This window comes from Puntigrus tetrazona, unplaced genomic scaffold (assembly GCF_018831695.1).
Source record: "Puntigrus tetrazona isolate hp1 unplaced genomic scaffold, ASM1883169v1 S000000223, whole genome shotgun sequence".
Classification (NCBI taxonomy): domain Eukaryota; kingdom Metazoa; phylum Chordata; class Actinopteri; order Cypriniformes; family Cyprinidae; genus Puntigrus; species Puntigrus tetrazona.
In genome coordinates, this window is record NW_025047891.1 from 282,501 (window position 1) to 300,000 (window position 17,500).

The window sequence follows — 17,500 nt, forward strand, 5'->3', positions numbered from 1 at the left end:
TATTAAAATGTTTAAAAGAAAATTATAAAGTTAAATACTAAACTAAAATAAAATACAGCCTTAATCACCGGACAAATCTGGTGAAGGATTTACTTTGAAATATTTAGCAAATAAGCTTCACATATTATTACAAAGAAACAATAAGCAACATATTGGATTTAAACCTGAAGGAGAAAGACTGAACCTTACAATTTTTGTAATCAGATGAACTAAAAAAGTGTTACAATGAACTAAAGCAGGCTTTTTCCAAGCAAACTCTCCGACAGCTCTAGCACAACCTGACTAGTCTGCAGCTAGTGAAGCGTGGTGACCGGCGACTAGTAAAGAGGAGACTCACCATGAAAACAGGCCTCAGAGAGAGGAGCCTTTCCCCCGTCCCGCCCCAGTCCGTCCAGTCCAGATACTCTCCTTCCTCCAGAACGAACTGCTGTCCCTCGAAGCCCTCGCCCTCGTACCCCACCCACCTGACCAGAACCACAGCTAGTTAGTCACGCAACGCACCACAAGACTGTTTAAAGGTTTGCAATAGACAGCAAGACTCACAGGCCTCCGAGGATCTCGAGCGACTCCACAGAGTTCAGTCCGTGATTGTCCGGCTCGCTCGGGTCTGATTCTGTCCCGGAGAAGGAGAAGACGTCTCCCTGAACCTCCACGCACCGTCCCTCCAGACCAGCCTTCTCATATAACACGGCCTGACAGGGAGCAATCAGACTTCTTCACGAGATGCTAGTGATAATCAGATCTTAAGAGTAAGATCAGGTGAGAAATTCATGAGAAAATGCAACATCATGCTCTGCATGTATATATATATATATATAATAATTTTAAGTACTATATTAAAATAATACATTTCACAAATAATTACAAAGATATTCCATGTAGCTCATTGAAATTTTAAAGAAGAAAGAATGAAAATGTGTTTCTTTCTTTCACACTCCAATAATTTCACTTTGAAGACTAGTTTTTACAGTGTACTTGAAACAAGAACAAACTGATGCCAATATTCTTAGAGGAAAATTGTGTTTTCTCTGTGTGTTAAGTCGATTTTTTGACTCCACTGGCGGGTATTTTTTCTTGTTTTAGTAAACTTGATTTAATATCTTCAGTCATTGTGCACCTGCAGTCATTCAATGCTGATTTAAGAACATTTCGAGGTTTTACAGAAAAACAAGACAAAAGAACATGGTTTTTCTTCTATTGAAGACACTGAAGCTCAAACCTTGACTGCGTGTGGTTTCTGGACCTTCAGAGCTCCCTGGAAAACAAGCAGAGTTCTGGTGAGACACCGAGTGACGGCTGGAGACGCTGAATAACACGATGATGAGAACCCTACCATTCTCAGGGGCCTCAGAGAGCCCACCACGGGCCCCGGGAACCCCCAGTCCTCCGGGAACGGATACTCTCCGGCCTCCAGGACCGCCAGCAGACCCTGGAAACCTGGATCACTGTAAACCAGCCACCTGCCGTTAACAACCAGAGACACAGCTGTCAGTCACCCTGACACACCACTCACTAACCAACCCCTCCACTACTAGTTAACACCTCACTAACCAACCCCTCCACTACTAGTTAACACCTCACTAACCAACCCCTCCACTACTAGTTAACACCTCACTAATAATCCTCACAGTGTCTTTACGCTGTTCATTTTTAAACAAAACCATTGTCACAACGTTAATGTTTGCTTTTCTGCCACTTACATAATCACAAAGATTGTGACAATTTACACACACACACACACACACACACACACACACACACAGAAACACACAAACACACACACACACACACACACACACACAGACACACACACACACACACACACACACACACACACACACACACACACACACACACACACACACACACACACACACACACACACACACACACACACACACACACACACACACACACACACACACACACACACACACACACACACACACACACACACACAGAGACACACACACACACACACACACACACACACACAGGCACACACACACACACAAACAAACACGCACACACAGGCACACACACACACACACACACACACACACACGTGTTTATATGAAAGCATAGCTATATAGTTTTATATAGTGTTTCATTATTATTCTTTATTATTCTTTCTTTGACAAATTAAAAATACATGTTTTCTTGCTTTTCACTTGCATAAAAATAATATATATGAAAAACCTTTTTAGGAGCATTTTCTACTCTCTCTGAGATGATAAAAATATTATAGTTTGCTTGTTTTCCTGTTCATCCATTTACACAACATTCACGTAAACTGTAGTTATGGCAATTATCCACTTTCTCCGAATTGTTAAAAATGTTCATGTTTCAGGTTTTTCCACTTGCATAAACCTTAAAAATAGTTTTTCATGTGCATCTGACTATCTTTGAAATGAGAAACAGCTGACCCGAGCTGGAAGTTTTTATCTGAATCCCTCTTTCTCTTTCCTCTCTGTTTTCATCTTTCTTTCCTCTCCTGTTCTGCCGTCTCAGTTTGTCACGCAAACACACGAGACTTTTCACATTCAGTGGACCTAAATGTCTTTGGACACTTTTCAAACAAAACATTACAAAACAGAAACAATAGATGTAGTGTTTCAAAATGAAGACAAGTATTGTGTCACTCTGTGAGACTGAATGTGTATTATTATTATTATTATTATTATTAAATAAACCATGAGTGACTGAACTGAAGGGTCTGTGTCGGTCACTTTAATCGTTATTAGCATTCGGTCGGTCCTAAACTTCAGGGTTTTGGTGCTGGGTTATGTGCTTCTGATATTGTTTATATGGTTCAGCGTGACTAATGCTGTGACTCAAACGCTCTCATAAAGCATAACACACTCGTGAATCATCAGGAATCCAGTCATTATGTTCTCAAAGAACCTTCACAACCCTGGCCCTGTGCTATATATACTGCATCTGAATGTGGTCGCCAAGTAACCTTTAGCGCTTAATTCTAGAAGTACACTGCATTTTAAAGGAGTGACAAGCTCTTCTACAACAGAATTCATTTCTGAAATTCTACACATTCATGAATTCCACACAGTGTGTACAGAAGTAAACTGAGCAACTATTTAATGACCTATTAATTATATTTGTGATGCAAGACATCACAGTGAAGAATGCCTTCACTCAGGGTTGCCAGATTTAAAAATGCATGTGAATAAGAACAAGTTCATAATGAATTAAAATTCTAATGCATTACCTTAAAAATAATACACTGTTACCATTTATAAGCCGTGCTTATAACAAGAATTGCGCATAATAAGTGGACATGGCAACCCTAAAAGAGGGCCCTCTGTGAAGAACCTTTCCAAACATGAACAAAATCTGATGACTCTTTCAATTATGGTCTTGTTAAAATAAAACATAATTAGTCTGAGGTCACTGTGATATTACTTTACAGTTGTAAGTAACAAAGTGTCCACGTGCAGCCCAACGTATGCTAGCCCTAACTTTTTTAAAATAATATTAATCCACAAAGAGACAAAATTAATTTTTATACTTTTTGCATAACATTATTTAAAAAATGTTTTTTTGATTGCAAGCAATGCTGGTTATTGTCTACTTTTGACACTGCAATAATCATTTCACAAAAAAAAAATTATTATTATTATTAATTATAAAAATTAATTACAATAAAATGGAAATGTGACTTTTTTCATGATACGTCTTAATTTCAAGCAAGCTTTGATTTGAATAGTTTGAAATATTCAACAAATAACCATAAATAGTTTGTTTCCTTCAATCACAAGGAATTTAAAGGGAAAATAAATTCAGTAATTGTAAGTGCTGAATTAATCATGGTTTTGAATTTAGGTCAGAACTGAATTTCAATTTATTGCCCAGCCCTATCACCAAACATCACAAACAAGCTCAGCTGCCCAGTTCTCCAAAACACAAAGTGAATCATAGCATTTTTGAAAGCAAAGAGCTTCAATCTGACCACACACACCCAAAAACAGCGTCCAAACACACTCCCCAGGAAACGCTCAAGGTCTGAGCTGAACTTACAGGCCACTGTGGACTTTGATGGAGCCGGTGCTCTGAGGACGGCTAAAACTGCCCACTTCCTCAGTGTCATCCATAAACTCAGAGCTTCTGCCCCTGCCAGCGGGCTCCGTGAAGAGCTCTATCCGGGGCGGAGTGTAGTCCTGCGGACACATGCAGGAAAACACAGCGGTCACTCCCATCTCTTTTGACCTTTAGAAAGCGACTATTGTGCTCAAAACAATTCTATCAAGAAGGTCACCTACTCTGACAGACAGTCGAATTGAGCCAATGACCACAGGGGCAGATGTTTCTTCATCCTCTTCTGCCCATTGATTGGGCAGCTCAGTAATTCCTTCCTCTTCCAGAGCGATGCATCGTCCCTCAAATCCCGGTTTCTCGTATAATATCCAGCTACGAGAGGCCAAAATGCACAGTTAGATCTATAATCAACTGAAAGGCCCAGTATTTGTTCTCCATAAATGCCACCTACCATCCTCTGACCACTTTAATTGATATAACACTGGACAGTTGCATGTGTGTGACATCTGGCTGATCCCTGTAGAACTCAAAGGACTGACCGCCGAACTGATGATGCTCAAAAATCACAATCTGTCGGCCGCAAAACTTCAAATTAGAAGTCATATTTAAAGCATAAATGAAATTAAAAAAACTTAGCTCGTGCTATGCAAATGCAGCAGGTTTTCATATCTGACATTCTCTGTTAGATCACGAGTTTGAAACTCTGGCAAACCTTTCCAGGGCGCCGGTGGATTCCACGAACAGCTGGAATCTGAAAGACAAAACACTGTGGTTAAGAGAGTAATGCGGGCAATTTTGTTGCAAATCTTTCAGAATGTTTAACCAAGCAGACAAACATGATCCAAAGATAACCTAAAGATTTTACCTTTTGAACATGTTAAAACACGAGCAGGCATGCAGAGCAATGAACAAATACATATCTAGCATTTACAAATAAAATACGCATGGGTTGTTGACTCATACATTTGGTGGTTCTCTCTGAGGTTTAGCTTGAGGCATTTGAGCCGCTGGGACTACAGGTGCGACTTCTGGGATCTTCTCATCAACAGCCTTATTCAGATCCACAAGAGCAGGTACTGAGGCACTTTCTCCAGCCACCTAACCAGCGCACACAAATATAAACACACACAGAACAACACTATCATCAAAAATCACTTAGCGCTAACTGCAGATATGAATGTATGCAAGTATTGTTGCTGTGGTCAGTGTGAGGAGAGAGGGATGGCTGACCAGTGGATTGGTCTTATTTGATGGTTGAATGTTTTCAGGTTCCTTTGGAAGAAATTTCTCCAGGAAACTAGGCAACTTGATGTCATCAAAGGAAGGACATGGTGGAGGAGCATTAGCATCTACTGTAGTTGTTTTCAGGGTTGGTTCATCAGGTGGCAGTATGCCATCAGAGGCAGTCTGAGTACCGTTGAGAGGCAGTGATGCATTAGCATCTTTAAGCATAGTGACTGTGGGGTCTATTGACGTTGTTTGGAGATCAGGTGTCGTAGCAGGTCCATCACTCTTCTTAGGATTTAGACCATTCTGGGAACCGGACTGGGTAAAGCTAGCCGTTAGAGATGCATCAGTGTCTGTTAATGTGGTGACTGGAGGGTCTACTGAAGTTATTTTTAAGTCAGATGTCAGTGTGGTTCCATCATTTGTCGTACGTTTCAGTACAACCTGGGAACTAATCTGAGAACCATCGAGAGGAGTAAAAGTATTAAGGTCAGGTATCGTGACAAGTCCATCTTCTTGGGAACCAAACTTTGTACAACTAGCTGGAAGAGCATTAGTGTCTTTTAACATGGTGACTGGAGGGTCAACTGAACTTGTTTTCAAGTCAGGTACCAGGGTAGGTCTAATATCTTTCGTAGGTTTGAGCCCAACTTGGGAAATAGTCTGGGAACCATCGGGAAGAGAAGGGACATTAGTGTCTGTAAACATAGTGACTGTGGGGTCTCTCAAAGCTGTTTTGAGATCAGGTGCCAAAGCAGGTCCATCATTCTGGGAACCAGACTGGCTACAACTAGGAGGAGCATTAGTGTCCGTTAACTTGGTGACTGGAGGGTCACCTGAAGTTTTAAAGTCAAGCGTCAGGGCAGGTCTATCATCTATTGCAGGTTTTAGTACAACTTGGGATCTAGTTTGGGTACCACTAGGAGGAAAATGAGCATTAGAGTCTTCTAAAAGAGAAGTTGAAGTTGTTTTGAGGTTAGGTGTCACGGCAGGCCCAATGTCTGTGCTATGTTTTAGAATAACCTGAGAGCCAGATGGTGTAACAAAGTTGTTATTCTTAGCTAGGGTTTCCTCTGCTGCGACTGGTTTGGTTAATTCTGTAGTTGAGGCTAGCTGTGATTGTGGAGGTGCTGTAGACCCAGAACCATCGCTTGGTGATAACAGCCCACCTGAAGGACTCTCAGTGGGGCTTAAAAACTCCATTCGTCTCCCTTTGCTGGGGCTGCGTAAAATGCTGACAATAGAGCACCTCTCCAAACGAGACTTTGACTTCAGTGGTTCTGTTGGATTTTCATTAGATTCCTCCTCTTTTTCTTCCTCATCCTTTTCAGATTCTTTCCTTGCTCTCTGAAAGATCAGGGACCTCGTGAGGATGCTCTCTCGCTTTGGTTTGATCTCTGTCTCCTTAACTTCTGTGGCTTTTGATTTTGAACTATGAGGCAAATCCAAAACGAATTCCCTCCTTCGCCTCAGGCCATGCTGGAACTCCTCTGGATCAAAGGGTTTCTCAAAGTGGTCTTCTTTGATGGCAGGCATGGCAAACGGAGGTGGCTGCGGACGATGTCTGATGTGTTTGCGTAGGGGAAGATTAAATGGCATCGCTAGCCTTTTCACATTTGCAACAAAGTCATCTGGGTCAAACTCTCCTGATGTGTTCAGGCGGTTAGTCTCGCGCAAAGAGGAGCTGACCTTGGGCTCTGGAATCAACAGCTTCTTCTTTATAGGACGTTGGTGATCCACATCGAGCCAGCTAGATGGAGAGTCCCTGCTCTGGGAGGAGCTTCCAGGTGCAGCAGGGATTTCTGGAAGAAGAAAGGGTTTGAGGATAAATTGCTTTTTTCTTGTGGATGGAGTTGTAGATTTACTTGCGATCGTCTCCTTCCCTGAGACTTCAGGACATGAGGGATTTTCTTGTGAAGGTGACGTCTTTTTACTGTTACAGTGTGATGGTGATGTTGTTTTTTCTTTGGATGAAGGAAGTGGAGTTATAGTATCTCCACTGATAGAGCTTAGCGGTACAGAGGATGACGTTGGTAGTGGTGTGGTCTTCTCATTTTTATTAGTGATATCAATAGAGACTGGTGAATTGGTTGAAGGTGCAGCATTTTCTTTGGCTGTGGCGGATGAAATTGTGGTCTTGTCATTAGTTAAGACTGATGGTGGTGTAGTCTTGTCCTCAACTGAGCCTAATGAAGGGGAGGCTAACTCAATAGTTGATGATTCTGTTGGTGTGATCTTTTCATTACCTGAGTCTGATAATGTGGAGGTTGTCTCAGTAGTTGGTGCTAGTAGAGGCTTGGCTTTTTTATTGGCTAATGCTGTTGGAGCCGAGGTCTTATTATTATCTAATGCTGTTAGAGGCGTGGTTCTCTCATTGGTTGAGTCTAATGAAGATGTAGTTTTGTCATGAGTTGAGGATAATGGAGGTTTGCTTTTGTCATTATTGGAGCCTAATGTAGCTGAGATAGTCTCAGTGGTTAATACTGGTGGGGATGTAGTCTTTTTCTTGGAGGCTGTCTCATTGGTTGAAGCTTGTGTAGATGTGGTCTCTTCATTAGTTGTATTTTTATTAGCTGACTCTGATGTAGTTGCATTCTTTTCATTAGTTGAGGTTGTCAGAGGCGTAGTCTTATTAGCTAGATCACGCAAAGCAGAGATTGTTTCGTTAGTTGAGGGTGGTGCAAGTTTGTTTTTATCATCACTGGAGCTTACTGTAACAGATATTGTGTCAGTGTTTGATACTGGCGGAGGTGTAGTTTTTTCTTTAGTTGAGGCAGGTAACGAAGAGGTTGTGCCATTGGTTGAGGCTTGTGGAGATATAGGCACAGTCTTTTCATTGGCTGATGATGTTTCATTATTTAATGATGTTCCAGGCGAGGTATTTTCATTAACTGATGTTGTTGGAGGCATGATCTTTTCACTAACTGATGCGGTTAGAGGTCTTTTCATCAACTGATGACGGTTATAGGTCTTTTCATCAACTGATGACGTTGGAGAAGTGGTCTTTTCATCAACTGATTCTGTTGGAGGCGTGGTCTTTTCATCAACTGATGATGTTGGAGGCGTTGTCTTCTCCTTAACTGATGATGTTGGAGGCGTGGTCTTCTCCTTAACTGATGATGTTGGAGGCGTGGTCTTCTCCGTAACTGATGATGTTGGAGGCGTGGTCTTCTCCTTAACTGATCTTCTCCGTTGGAGGTGGTCTTCTCCGTGATGTTGGAGGCGTGGTCTTTTCATTAACTGATAATGTTGGAGGCGTGGTCTTTTCATTAACTGATGATGTTGGTGGCGTGGTCTTCTCCTTAACTGATGATGTTGGAGGCGTGGTCTTCTCTGTAACTGATGATGTTGGAGGCGTGGTCTTCTCCTTAACTGATGACGTTGTTAGCGTGGTCTTCTCCTTAACTGATGATGTTGGTAGCGTGATCTTTTCATTAACTGATAATGTTGGTGGCGTGGTCTTTTCATTAACTGATGATGTTGGAGGAGTGGTCTTTTCATTAACTGATGACGTTGGTGGCGTGGTCTTTTCATTAACTGATGATGTTGGAGGCGTGGTCTTCTCCGTAACTGATGATGTTGGAGGCGTGGTCTTCTCCATAACTGATGATGTTGGAGGCGTGGTCTTTTCATTAACTGATGCTGTTGAAGGCGTGGTGTTTTCATCAGCTGATGATGTTGAGGGTGTGGTCTTTTCATTAACTGATGATGTTGGAGGTGTTTTCTTTTCCTTGGCTGATGCTGTTGGAAGTGTTTTCTTTTCATTGGCTGATGCCATTGGGAGCATGGTCTTTTCATTGACTAATGATGTTGGAGGCGTGTTCTTTTCATTTGTTGTGGCAGAGATTGCCTCATCAGTTGAGGCTTGTGGAGGTTTGCTTTTGTCATCACTGGAGCCTGATGTAGCAGAGATTGTCTCAGTAGCTGATGCTGATTGACCTGTAATCTTTTCTTTAGCTGAGGCAGGCAAAGTGGAAGTTTTCTCATTGTTTGAGTCATGTGAAGATGTGGTCTTTTCGATGCTTGTTGGTTTTTCAGCAGTGGTTTTTACATCAGTTGAGGCTGGTGGAGGAGCGTTTTTTTCACTAGTTGTTTTTTTGTTTACCGAGTTTGACAGAGTTGTTTTGTTGTTATGACTGATGGCCTTATCATCTGTTGAGGCTGGTTTAGCGGTGACCTGTCCAGATTGCTCAGTGGATGCTTGAATGTCTTTGGATGACAAGGAAGTGGACTTCTTTTTTGCTGAGCTCAGATTGTCATTATTGGATGGTATTTCAGGTAAGGTATTTTCAAGGCTAGAGTTAAGTGTATTTTCTTCAGACTGTTTAAGACAGCCTGAATCCTGAATATCACCATTCACTATGGATGTCATTTTGGTGCTGGTGATATTACTCTGGGGTTCTTTGGTGCCTCCCTTTTTAGCATCAGTGCTGGGCTGTTGTAAATCCCTGTTATTAGAAACTGCCTGTGTTTTCGTTTCTTCTCTGTTCTCTGACTGGTTCTGTAATGCCAGCCCATCTCTTTTGGGACCGCCTCCCTCTGTAGGAGCTGAAATTATGGCATCCATATGGTCATTTTGGTCTTTGACCAGTTCAGGGTGTATTGTTGCAAAACTTGCATTTTCTTTACTCTGATCAGACATTTCAGAGTTTATCTCTGTAGTCCGAGTCTCTTCACCCTCACTAATTGTTGTTTCTTTTTGTCTCACAGCTGAGGTGTTCTTTGATTTACTGCGTTTACTCGTCTTTGTTGTAATTCTTTCGTCTACGTTCTGCTCGGGAGGCTTTGAAGTGCTGACTTCAGTGCTATGTTTTTGCGTCTCAATTGTTTCAAGTTCAAGGTCGTTTTTCTCATTTTGACTGGTAATCTTGGCCAAACAGTCTTTCTCTTGACTCTTTTGGCTTGTCTTTGATGGTCTTTGTGCCGATTTTGGGTCACTTTCAGTGGTGTTTTCTGCTCTTTTCTCAGGTAAGACCAGCGTATCCGTCTCACTCGCTCTGTTTCTCATGGCATCTTTCCTGCAAGCAGCAGGGCTGTTATTGGCTGGCTCAAAGGAGTCTTTAGAGCTGGCCTCCTTCAGGTCCTCTGGGGACGGTGGTTTCTCTTCTTTTGTCACAGATGGATCTGGTTTCTCTGACTCTCCAAACAATGTGTTTACAATCATGTCTCTGTTCCTCTGCCCCTCTCCTTCTGAGCGCTCTTGAACAGGCTGCTTTTTGTTGACGCTCCTCTGTTTCTCTTCCGTTTTTGAGTCGGCCTCTGTCCGTTCTGTCTTCTCTTCTTTTGAGCTGCCTTTAGTTTCTTTAGGAACATTTGTGTCCCCATGTGGAGACTTCTTTGAGTCCAGCTTTTTCTTTGTGCTTTGCATAATTTCTGCTGCTTTCTCCAACCTGGAAGGGAATGTAGGTTTTTTGCTCAGGGCCTCCCAAGCAGAGTTTGGTCTTTCTTTATCAGAACACTGCTCTGTGGTCTTCACAATGTCTACAGGAGGTTTGTCCTTGACCTCTTGTTTACTCTGACCCATTTCTGGTTGGGTGGGGCTCAGTGGATCTTTGCCTCGGCGTCTTTTAGATCGCCAGCCGGTCCGATTTGGCGATTTAAGCTGCGGTGCCTCATCAGTAGGCGATGAAACCAGTTCTTTATTTCCAATGCTTGAGTCACCTGTGCTCTCCGACAATGCAGGTGTGCTTTGTGTTGCATTCTGGGATTTGGAGTCTGTCTGATCGATGTTTAAGTGTGGTTTGGGTTTAGCCTTTGGCTCTCCACTGGTATCCGTCCTTGCTGTAGATTTTTCAAAACGTCCAGAAAAAAATATTTCAGGTGTTTTTGAATGTCCTTCGTTCAGCGTACGACCAGACGGTTCTTCTCCCCTCCGCCCCGCATTGAAATTCATCGCCATCTCTTTAACCGTTTGGTTCGGAGGTGCGGAACTGGACCGTGTTCCGGCACGTTCGGTGAAAAGGCGACTGGTCACATTTCGAGCTGGAGAAATATCCAGGTGACGCAGGTTCGTGGTGCTGCTAAATGCATTGGATGCTCCTTTCTCAAAGAGACTGATCTTGTCTGCGATTCGGCCCTTGGCCTTCACATTGGTGGTGTCCACTCTGTCCTCTGGACATCTGTAAAATAACAAAGAAAAAAGAGTCAAAAATCAAGTTACACGCTATTCATATTCACATCCACTCCCTTCATTAGCTGTTGACTCATTGTCTTTCTCTGCTGTTCCTTATTTGTTCTCTTCAATTCATTCTCAGCTTGACACAAGACACAAATCCATTAAGAAACTGTTTTGCATTTTCTGGAAAAACGTGTTTACTGAAAATGACTAACTAACAAATTTACAAGCTAATTCACCCTCGTGACTTAGTCATGATACTCCTTCCCCAGCCTTGGAAGCGAATGAGAGACGACTGGTAAACTACGAAAAGCAAGAAAAGCATAAAAGTGCATCATAAAAGTTGTTATGACTCTTGCGTAATCTTCTTTGTGTGAGAGGAAAGCTTTCAGCAAATAACTTAGATTATCATACATGCAAAAATATCTGCCGATGAGTTGAGAAAAATAATCGTAATTTAAGACTAAACAAGACCTATTTTTCGTATTCCGTTGGCAAATATTTTTGTTAATTAACTAAAAGAAATTTGATCATTTTTCTGTAGTGTGGCATATGCATTTTAGTGTGTTTCTCACCCAGAACTAACATCATGACTGAAATAGTGTTTTTCTTCTTTATCGAGTTAGAGTTTCTGCAAGATTTATGAAGATTTAAGGTTATATTTAAGGAATAACTCAAAATGTATTCTGAAAATGGTCTCACAACACATTGAGTTGTATAAGCAATACTTTAAGGTTTGAAAATACAACTTCCAACAGTCACTGTAAATATCTCAACTAGAATATGGAAATCTGATCACACTGCAGTTTGCTTCTTGTATTTCTGTCTTGTTTTCCAGTGAAAATCAACGTAATCCAAAGGGAAATATATGTTCTTGTTTTTAAACTTGCTTGGTTTTGTCCAATTTCTCGAAAACATTCAAAGACTTTCTTCACTTCAATTTCAAGTAAGTCTATCTGGATTTAAAGTCGTTGAGATATTTGTACTGGAAAACAAGAAAACAAAAATACTGACCTCTGCAATGCATGCCCCGTTTAATGTGATGGATTTCTGAATTCTGTTCCAATTTAAGATCTTTTAAAGCCTTCAGTTAAAGTTCAGACCTAAAGAAACCGTGCATTAAAAAACACTTTCTCTTTTTTTAGGTGAACTATTCCTTTAAGAGTTTCTGATGCATACAGTAGAAAAATGCAAGGCTGACATCAAGAAAAACCGGCATTTAACAATGTAAACACTTAATGGTTACGAAAATGGCTCTTTTCATTGCAGGCAGCTGTTGGAACCAGATCAGGAAGATTAACCAACAGGTTTTGTTTTTTTTTAAATCTATGACTTTACAGCCCAGAGGAATGACAACTACCTGATAATGACCTGGTAAGAGAGCTGATTTCACAACATGACGCATGATGTTTTGTCCTGATAATCTTTAAGAACGACTTCCCACGTTTAGATGAAACACATTACAGAAACGTTTGCTTTGAAACACTACAAAATTTTTAGTGTATCTAAGAATTCTTGAATGAAGATACCATGCTGCTTCTCTCTAAAAAACAAAAAAATAAAATGTATGCCCATGGAGTAAGAAAAATTATCTTAATCCCATTTTCTCCCATAAACAAATACAATTTTGGTCATTTTGTTCAGAAATCCAGACATAATATCTTGAGTCAGTGTACTTGTCCAGTAAATGTGTGCTAATTCAAGAATACTTAATTAAATACATTACATAAATTAAATTAAATACATAATTATACAAGAAAACAGGACAAGAAAAATCAGTCTTTGCAGCATTTGTCTTGAAAAAACGAAACAATACTGTATTCGTTTTTGCTTAAAACAAGCAAAAAATATCTTCCAATAAATCAAGACTATTTTTGCCCCGTTGGCAGATATTTTTGCTTGTTTTAAGTAAAAACTAACAGAGCATTACAGACTTATTATCTGAACTCATTCTCCATGTCCCTGAAGTGCATCTTGATTCAGGAACGCTTAGATGTTTCTACAAGATTCCCCAGGTCTTAAATTCACGCCCAAGCAGCACGTTTTTCTTTAGAAAGCTCCCAGATCGAATCAAAGCAGAGAATTTAGTTTGTTATTCCTGTAAGCAGAGCCACGAACAGGTCAGACAGGTAAACGTACCTGGCTCTCTCCTCAGATCTCGTCCGCTGGGTTTCTTTGAAGGGCTCGGCTTGATCTCGATCGGGCTCCTCCGAGGAGACCACCACCTTCTTGGCGAAGACCACCTCGCTGTGAGACACTCTGAGGCTCCTGCGTTTGGCCTCGGAGCTCTCCGTGAGCCTCACGACCCGTTCCTCGTCCATGTCCATGTAAACCAGCGCCGCCTGGACGAGCGAATCAGAATCCGGGTCTTCGCTCAGGTGGCCTTGGGCCCATTCTGCCTGGAAGACATCCTCGCGGTTACCTGAGCCGGGCTCCTCTGCTCTTCCCGTCTCCTCAGAAGAAGCCGAGTCGGTGCATGTCTTGCGCGCGCCGCTCGTCAAACCGGTCCCTTCGGGGCTCGCAGGCTGGGGATTGGTTGGGGATTTGGCCCCGCCCCCGTCCCCGTGAGAGCTCCGCCTCCTCCGGCCAGACCTCCTCCGGCCCATTTGCTCAGGTGTCCTTCTCCTCTCGGGCGACGGGCTGCGTGTGTGTGTTTCGTGTCTCAGATGCTTGGCATTCCTCTCGAGGGCTGGGCTCGTGTCACCTAGCGAGGGAGCGTGTGTGTCTTCTGCTCTGGGCTCTGCCTCCTCGGGCTGTGTCTGGGAGGAGCGGTCATCTCCGTTGGACGCCGGACTTCCCCAACCCCAGGACAGCCAGCTCCCGATGCGACTCAACACACCTGGGCTGCGCTCCGGCGGACTCTCAGCCTGCGCGCACACACACACACACACACACACACACACACACACACACACACACGTGAGTCACTCACTAGAGGCAGAAACAAAGGGCCCATGCATGCAGGCTGTTTTTATGCATGCGCTTCAAAAATGATTTTCCTATTTGTATTTTTTTGTGTTGTTTTCTAGAACGAGATGCATTCACGATTAGTAGCAGTATATTATCATTTAATGCCATGTCAGTTATTTTCATGACAAACACTACAGAAGTATAACAAATACAACACAAAGCTAAAACTTTTTCATGCTAAATTATACTAAACTAAACTACCCTGTAAAAAAAGCTTTTCTAGCTTCGTTTTTTTTGTCTTGTTTTCAGACAAAATATCAAAACATTCTTAAATCAATAAAGACTTAGTAGAAAGTAAAAATGATCATTATGTTTTTAGAAAAACACAAGTCAAAAAAAGTAACAGGCAAAATAATATTTTGCTTCATTTAAGAACTCACTTAATTTCTTGACTTGTCTAGAAAACACTTCTTTATTTAAGAATTTCTAGACTTTTTTTCTGGAAGCAAAAAAACACATTTTTAAATGTACTTGTCTTAATAGCTTAAGTCTCGTTTTCTAAAAGAAATAATCAGAAGTGTGTTAAGATATCTGATCTTGATGAGTCTTTGAATAAAGATGCTTTTCCTTCCCCAGCAACAGATATTTTGTGCTTCTTTCGAGCGAAAACGAACAAAATGGTGATAAACGAAAGCTAATATCTGAACTTGTCAAGGAAATGCATCTGGATTCTGAAATATTTCTGTAAATCTGTCTCATATCTGCTGTTTAATCAGCCTCATCACAACATGTTTACCTCACCATCGTTTTTAAAACAAAAACAGACACATGAATCCTTACCCTCACTACAAGCGTGATAAACAGACGAGAACCTGCGATAATCATCATTCCCCAAAAATAACACTTCTGCTAAACAGCCATCGACTCCCAGAGCATGGGATATAAACCGTCAGCTGTTACATTCTTCGAAATATCTTTTAGCATCAGAGCTTTGGGAAAACCCGAGTTTGAGTAAACGTGACCCCGGCGGCGAAAACCAGTCTAAAGTTATCTTCTGTGTGAAATCATCCTGACATCCCGTGGAGATCCAGCAATTAATGGACGAAACCTGCTTTAATGCTTGTTCTGTCAGATTCTGAGACAAACCTTGAGAGGGTCGCAGATGATCAACTCTTCTTTTCTAATAAACAGTCTCTTTTAGGAGGAGATCGTGCATCGCGTGAAAAACAAGTATTTTGGGAACAGCATCTCTTTAAAGTTTAACTTCAAGTGTTTAAACTTTAGCAAATAGCTCCAGATCTCTCTCTCTATCTCTATCTCTTTACAGAAGCCCAGTCCAGAATCTGAACTCAAACACTTCATTACTGGGAACAATTAAAAACACAGCAGGGTTCTGAAGTCGCTCTCTCTATCTTCTCTAGAATGTCTCAGTTATTTCTGGAGAGACTCTGGAGAGAAACTCACGGTCCGGTTCGGCGAGCGCAGCACCCAGAGGAGCGCGTCCTTGGCCAGCTGATCCAGTCTGCGGTTCGGAGAGGTTCTGAGAGGTTCTAAGAGGTTCTAAGGGGATCCGAGAGGTTCGGACAGGTTCGGATCGGACGCGCGTCAGAGGCGGCGAGAGCGAGCGCTCATCAGCAGCGCGCGCTGGAGAGACGCGCGCGCGCACGGAAGGAGGAGGCAGAGCTGGATTGGGTTTCAGAGGATCAGATGAACCGAGTCCAACACAAAGAACAAGAGCACATTCAGACGCGTTTCTGAGCTCTGAACACACTTTACATTCACAAACATCCCAGCTTTTAGCACACATCCGCTATTGTTCCGTTTACACTTCTTAAACTCCTTGAACGCGTTATCATACACGGACACCCGTGAGCCAGCCCTCTCTCGCCCAAGCGCTTAGAAATGTTTAAAACAATCGCACAAAAGCGCCTTGGTTTCTGGACACGTTCTCAAAACGTTTTAGTTCCTAAAGCAACCTCCTCAAAAACACTCCTTATATTTGATGGATGCTCATAAACGCCTTCCTAGAAGAACATTCTCAAAAGTCCTAGGATGCTGTTTGTAGTTTCGGAAAATGTTCGTCGTAAGTTTCAATAACGAAAGAAACATTCCTAGACATTTCCTTCAAATAAGCATTAAAGAATTATATTTAGGGTAAGAAGTAAAGTGTGCTTCTTGCAACATTTCACATTGCAAATATTTAAAATAAGCAAAAACATGATGTTATATTCAAGTTAAAGTTAGTGGAACATTGTAAGAAACATATTTGCAACCTTTAAATAACGTTCCAGTCACAATAAGTAAGCTGGCCATTTTAGAGTTTCGTACAAACAAATGTTTAAAAAGATATAGTGTATGAAGATATGAAGTATGAACACAGAATAAACATAAGAAGAATGCTGCAATAAACATTTTTGCCACCTTCTAACACGACAAGAACCTGAACCTTTAGAAACACCAGCTTTTATAAACCCTTCGTCATCAAAGACGGGACGGTTCTCTAAAGAACCGCAGCTGAATCCTGCAAAGCTCTGGTGTTTCACTGGAAAACTCTCATAATAATCTGCATATTTCTGCCAGAAGCATGCGTCCATCTCCCCGTCCGTCATTAAAAGAAACGACTCACAGCCGGTCTTCAGGGATCTTCAGAGATCTGCTCGCTGGAGATGAATCACTGATGCTGGAGTTCTCGTGTAAAGAAAGAGAAAGCTGGAGCGTTTGCGCTAATTATTTACCTGAACGTCACACCCACAGCTTTCCTCGTCAAGCACAGACCTGCTGAGACTCACACACGGGCCACAAAGCCGTTGTGAGCGGCCGAGCGTGTAAACACGGAGAAGAGCTGCAGCTTACCATGATCCAGCTCTGATCCTGGTCCTCCACAGCACTTCTGAAGCTAATAGAGTCACCTCCGTGAGAGCATTTCTCCTGCTGTTGAAGAACAGGTGGGTCAGTTTGACGACAGAGAACTCGACAGGTACGACGACTGTTGTGCAACGGCTGCGGCTTGACGACACACACACACACACACACACACACACACTCTCTGAATTATTAATGTATGCAAGGCCTCCACACCCACAGTTAGACTTTGGCGTCGACTCCACTAAGTGTTTTAATGAGCAGGGAAACAAATGAAAGGAATCTAGCCGTCTGTGGGAACTTGCTTTGACTTGATGTGTTTAGAGAGCGACA

General features: G+C 42.1%; 1 protein-coding gene across 1 annotated transcript in view; it reads right to left on the minus strand.

The window, feature by feature from the left end:
• The window catches only part of crybg1b (crystallin beta-gamma domain containing 1b), a 26,195-nt gene extending 8,878 nt beyond the window's left edge, over positions 1–17,317 (minus strand). The window contains exons 1-13 of the mRNA XM_043230790.1: positions 17,159–17,317; positions 13,535–14,262; positions 8,496–11,399; positions 5,284–8,464; positions 5,017–5,151; positions 4,766–4,804; positions 4,505–4,623; positions 4,278–4,425; positions 4,036–4,175; positions 1,334–1,460; positions 1,220–1,255; positions 544–692; positions 338–464 (exon numbers count right to left, since the gene is read on the minus strand). Coding sequence (XP_043086725.1) covers positions 338–464; positions 544–692; positions 1,220–1,255; positions 1,334–1,460; positions 4,036–4,175; positions 4,278–4,425; positions 4,505–4,623; positions 4,766–4,804; positions 5,017–5,151; positions 5,284–8,464; positions 8,496–11,399; positions 13,535–14,262; positions 17,159–17,161 — 7,836 coding nt within the window. The 5' untranslated portion in view covers positions 17,162–17,317. The remainder of the gene's footprint in view (positions 1–337; positions 465–543; positions 693–1,219; positions 1,256–1,333; positions 1,461–4,035; positions 4,176–4,277; positions 4,426–4,504; positions 4,624–4,765; positions 4,805–5,016; positions 5,152–5,283; positions 8,465–8,495; positions 11,400–13,534; positions 14,263–17,158) is intronic.
• Positions 17,318–17,500: the final 183 nt, after the last annotated feature.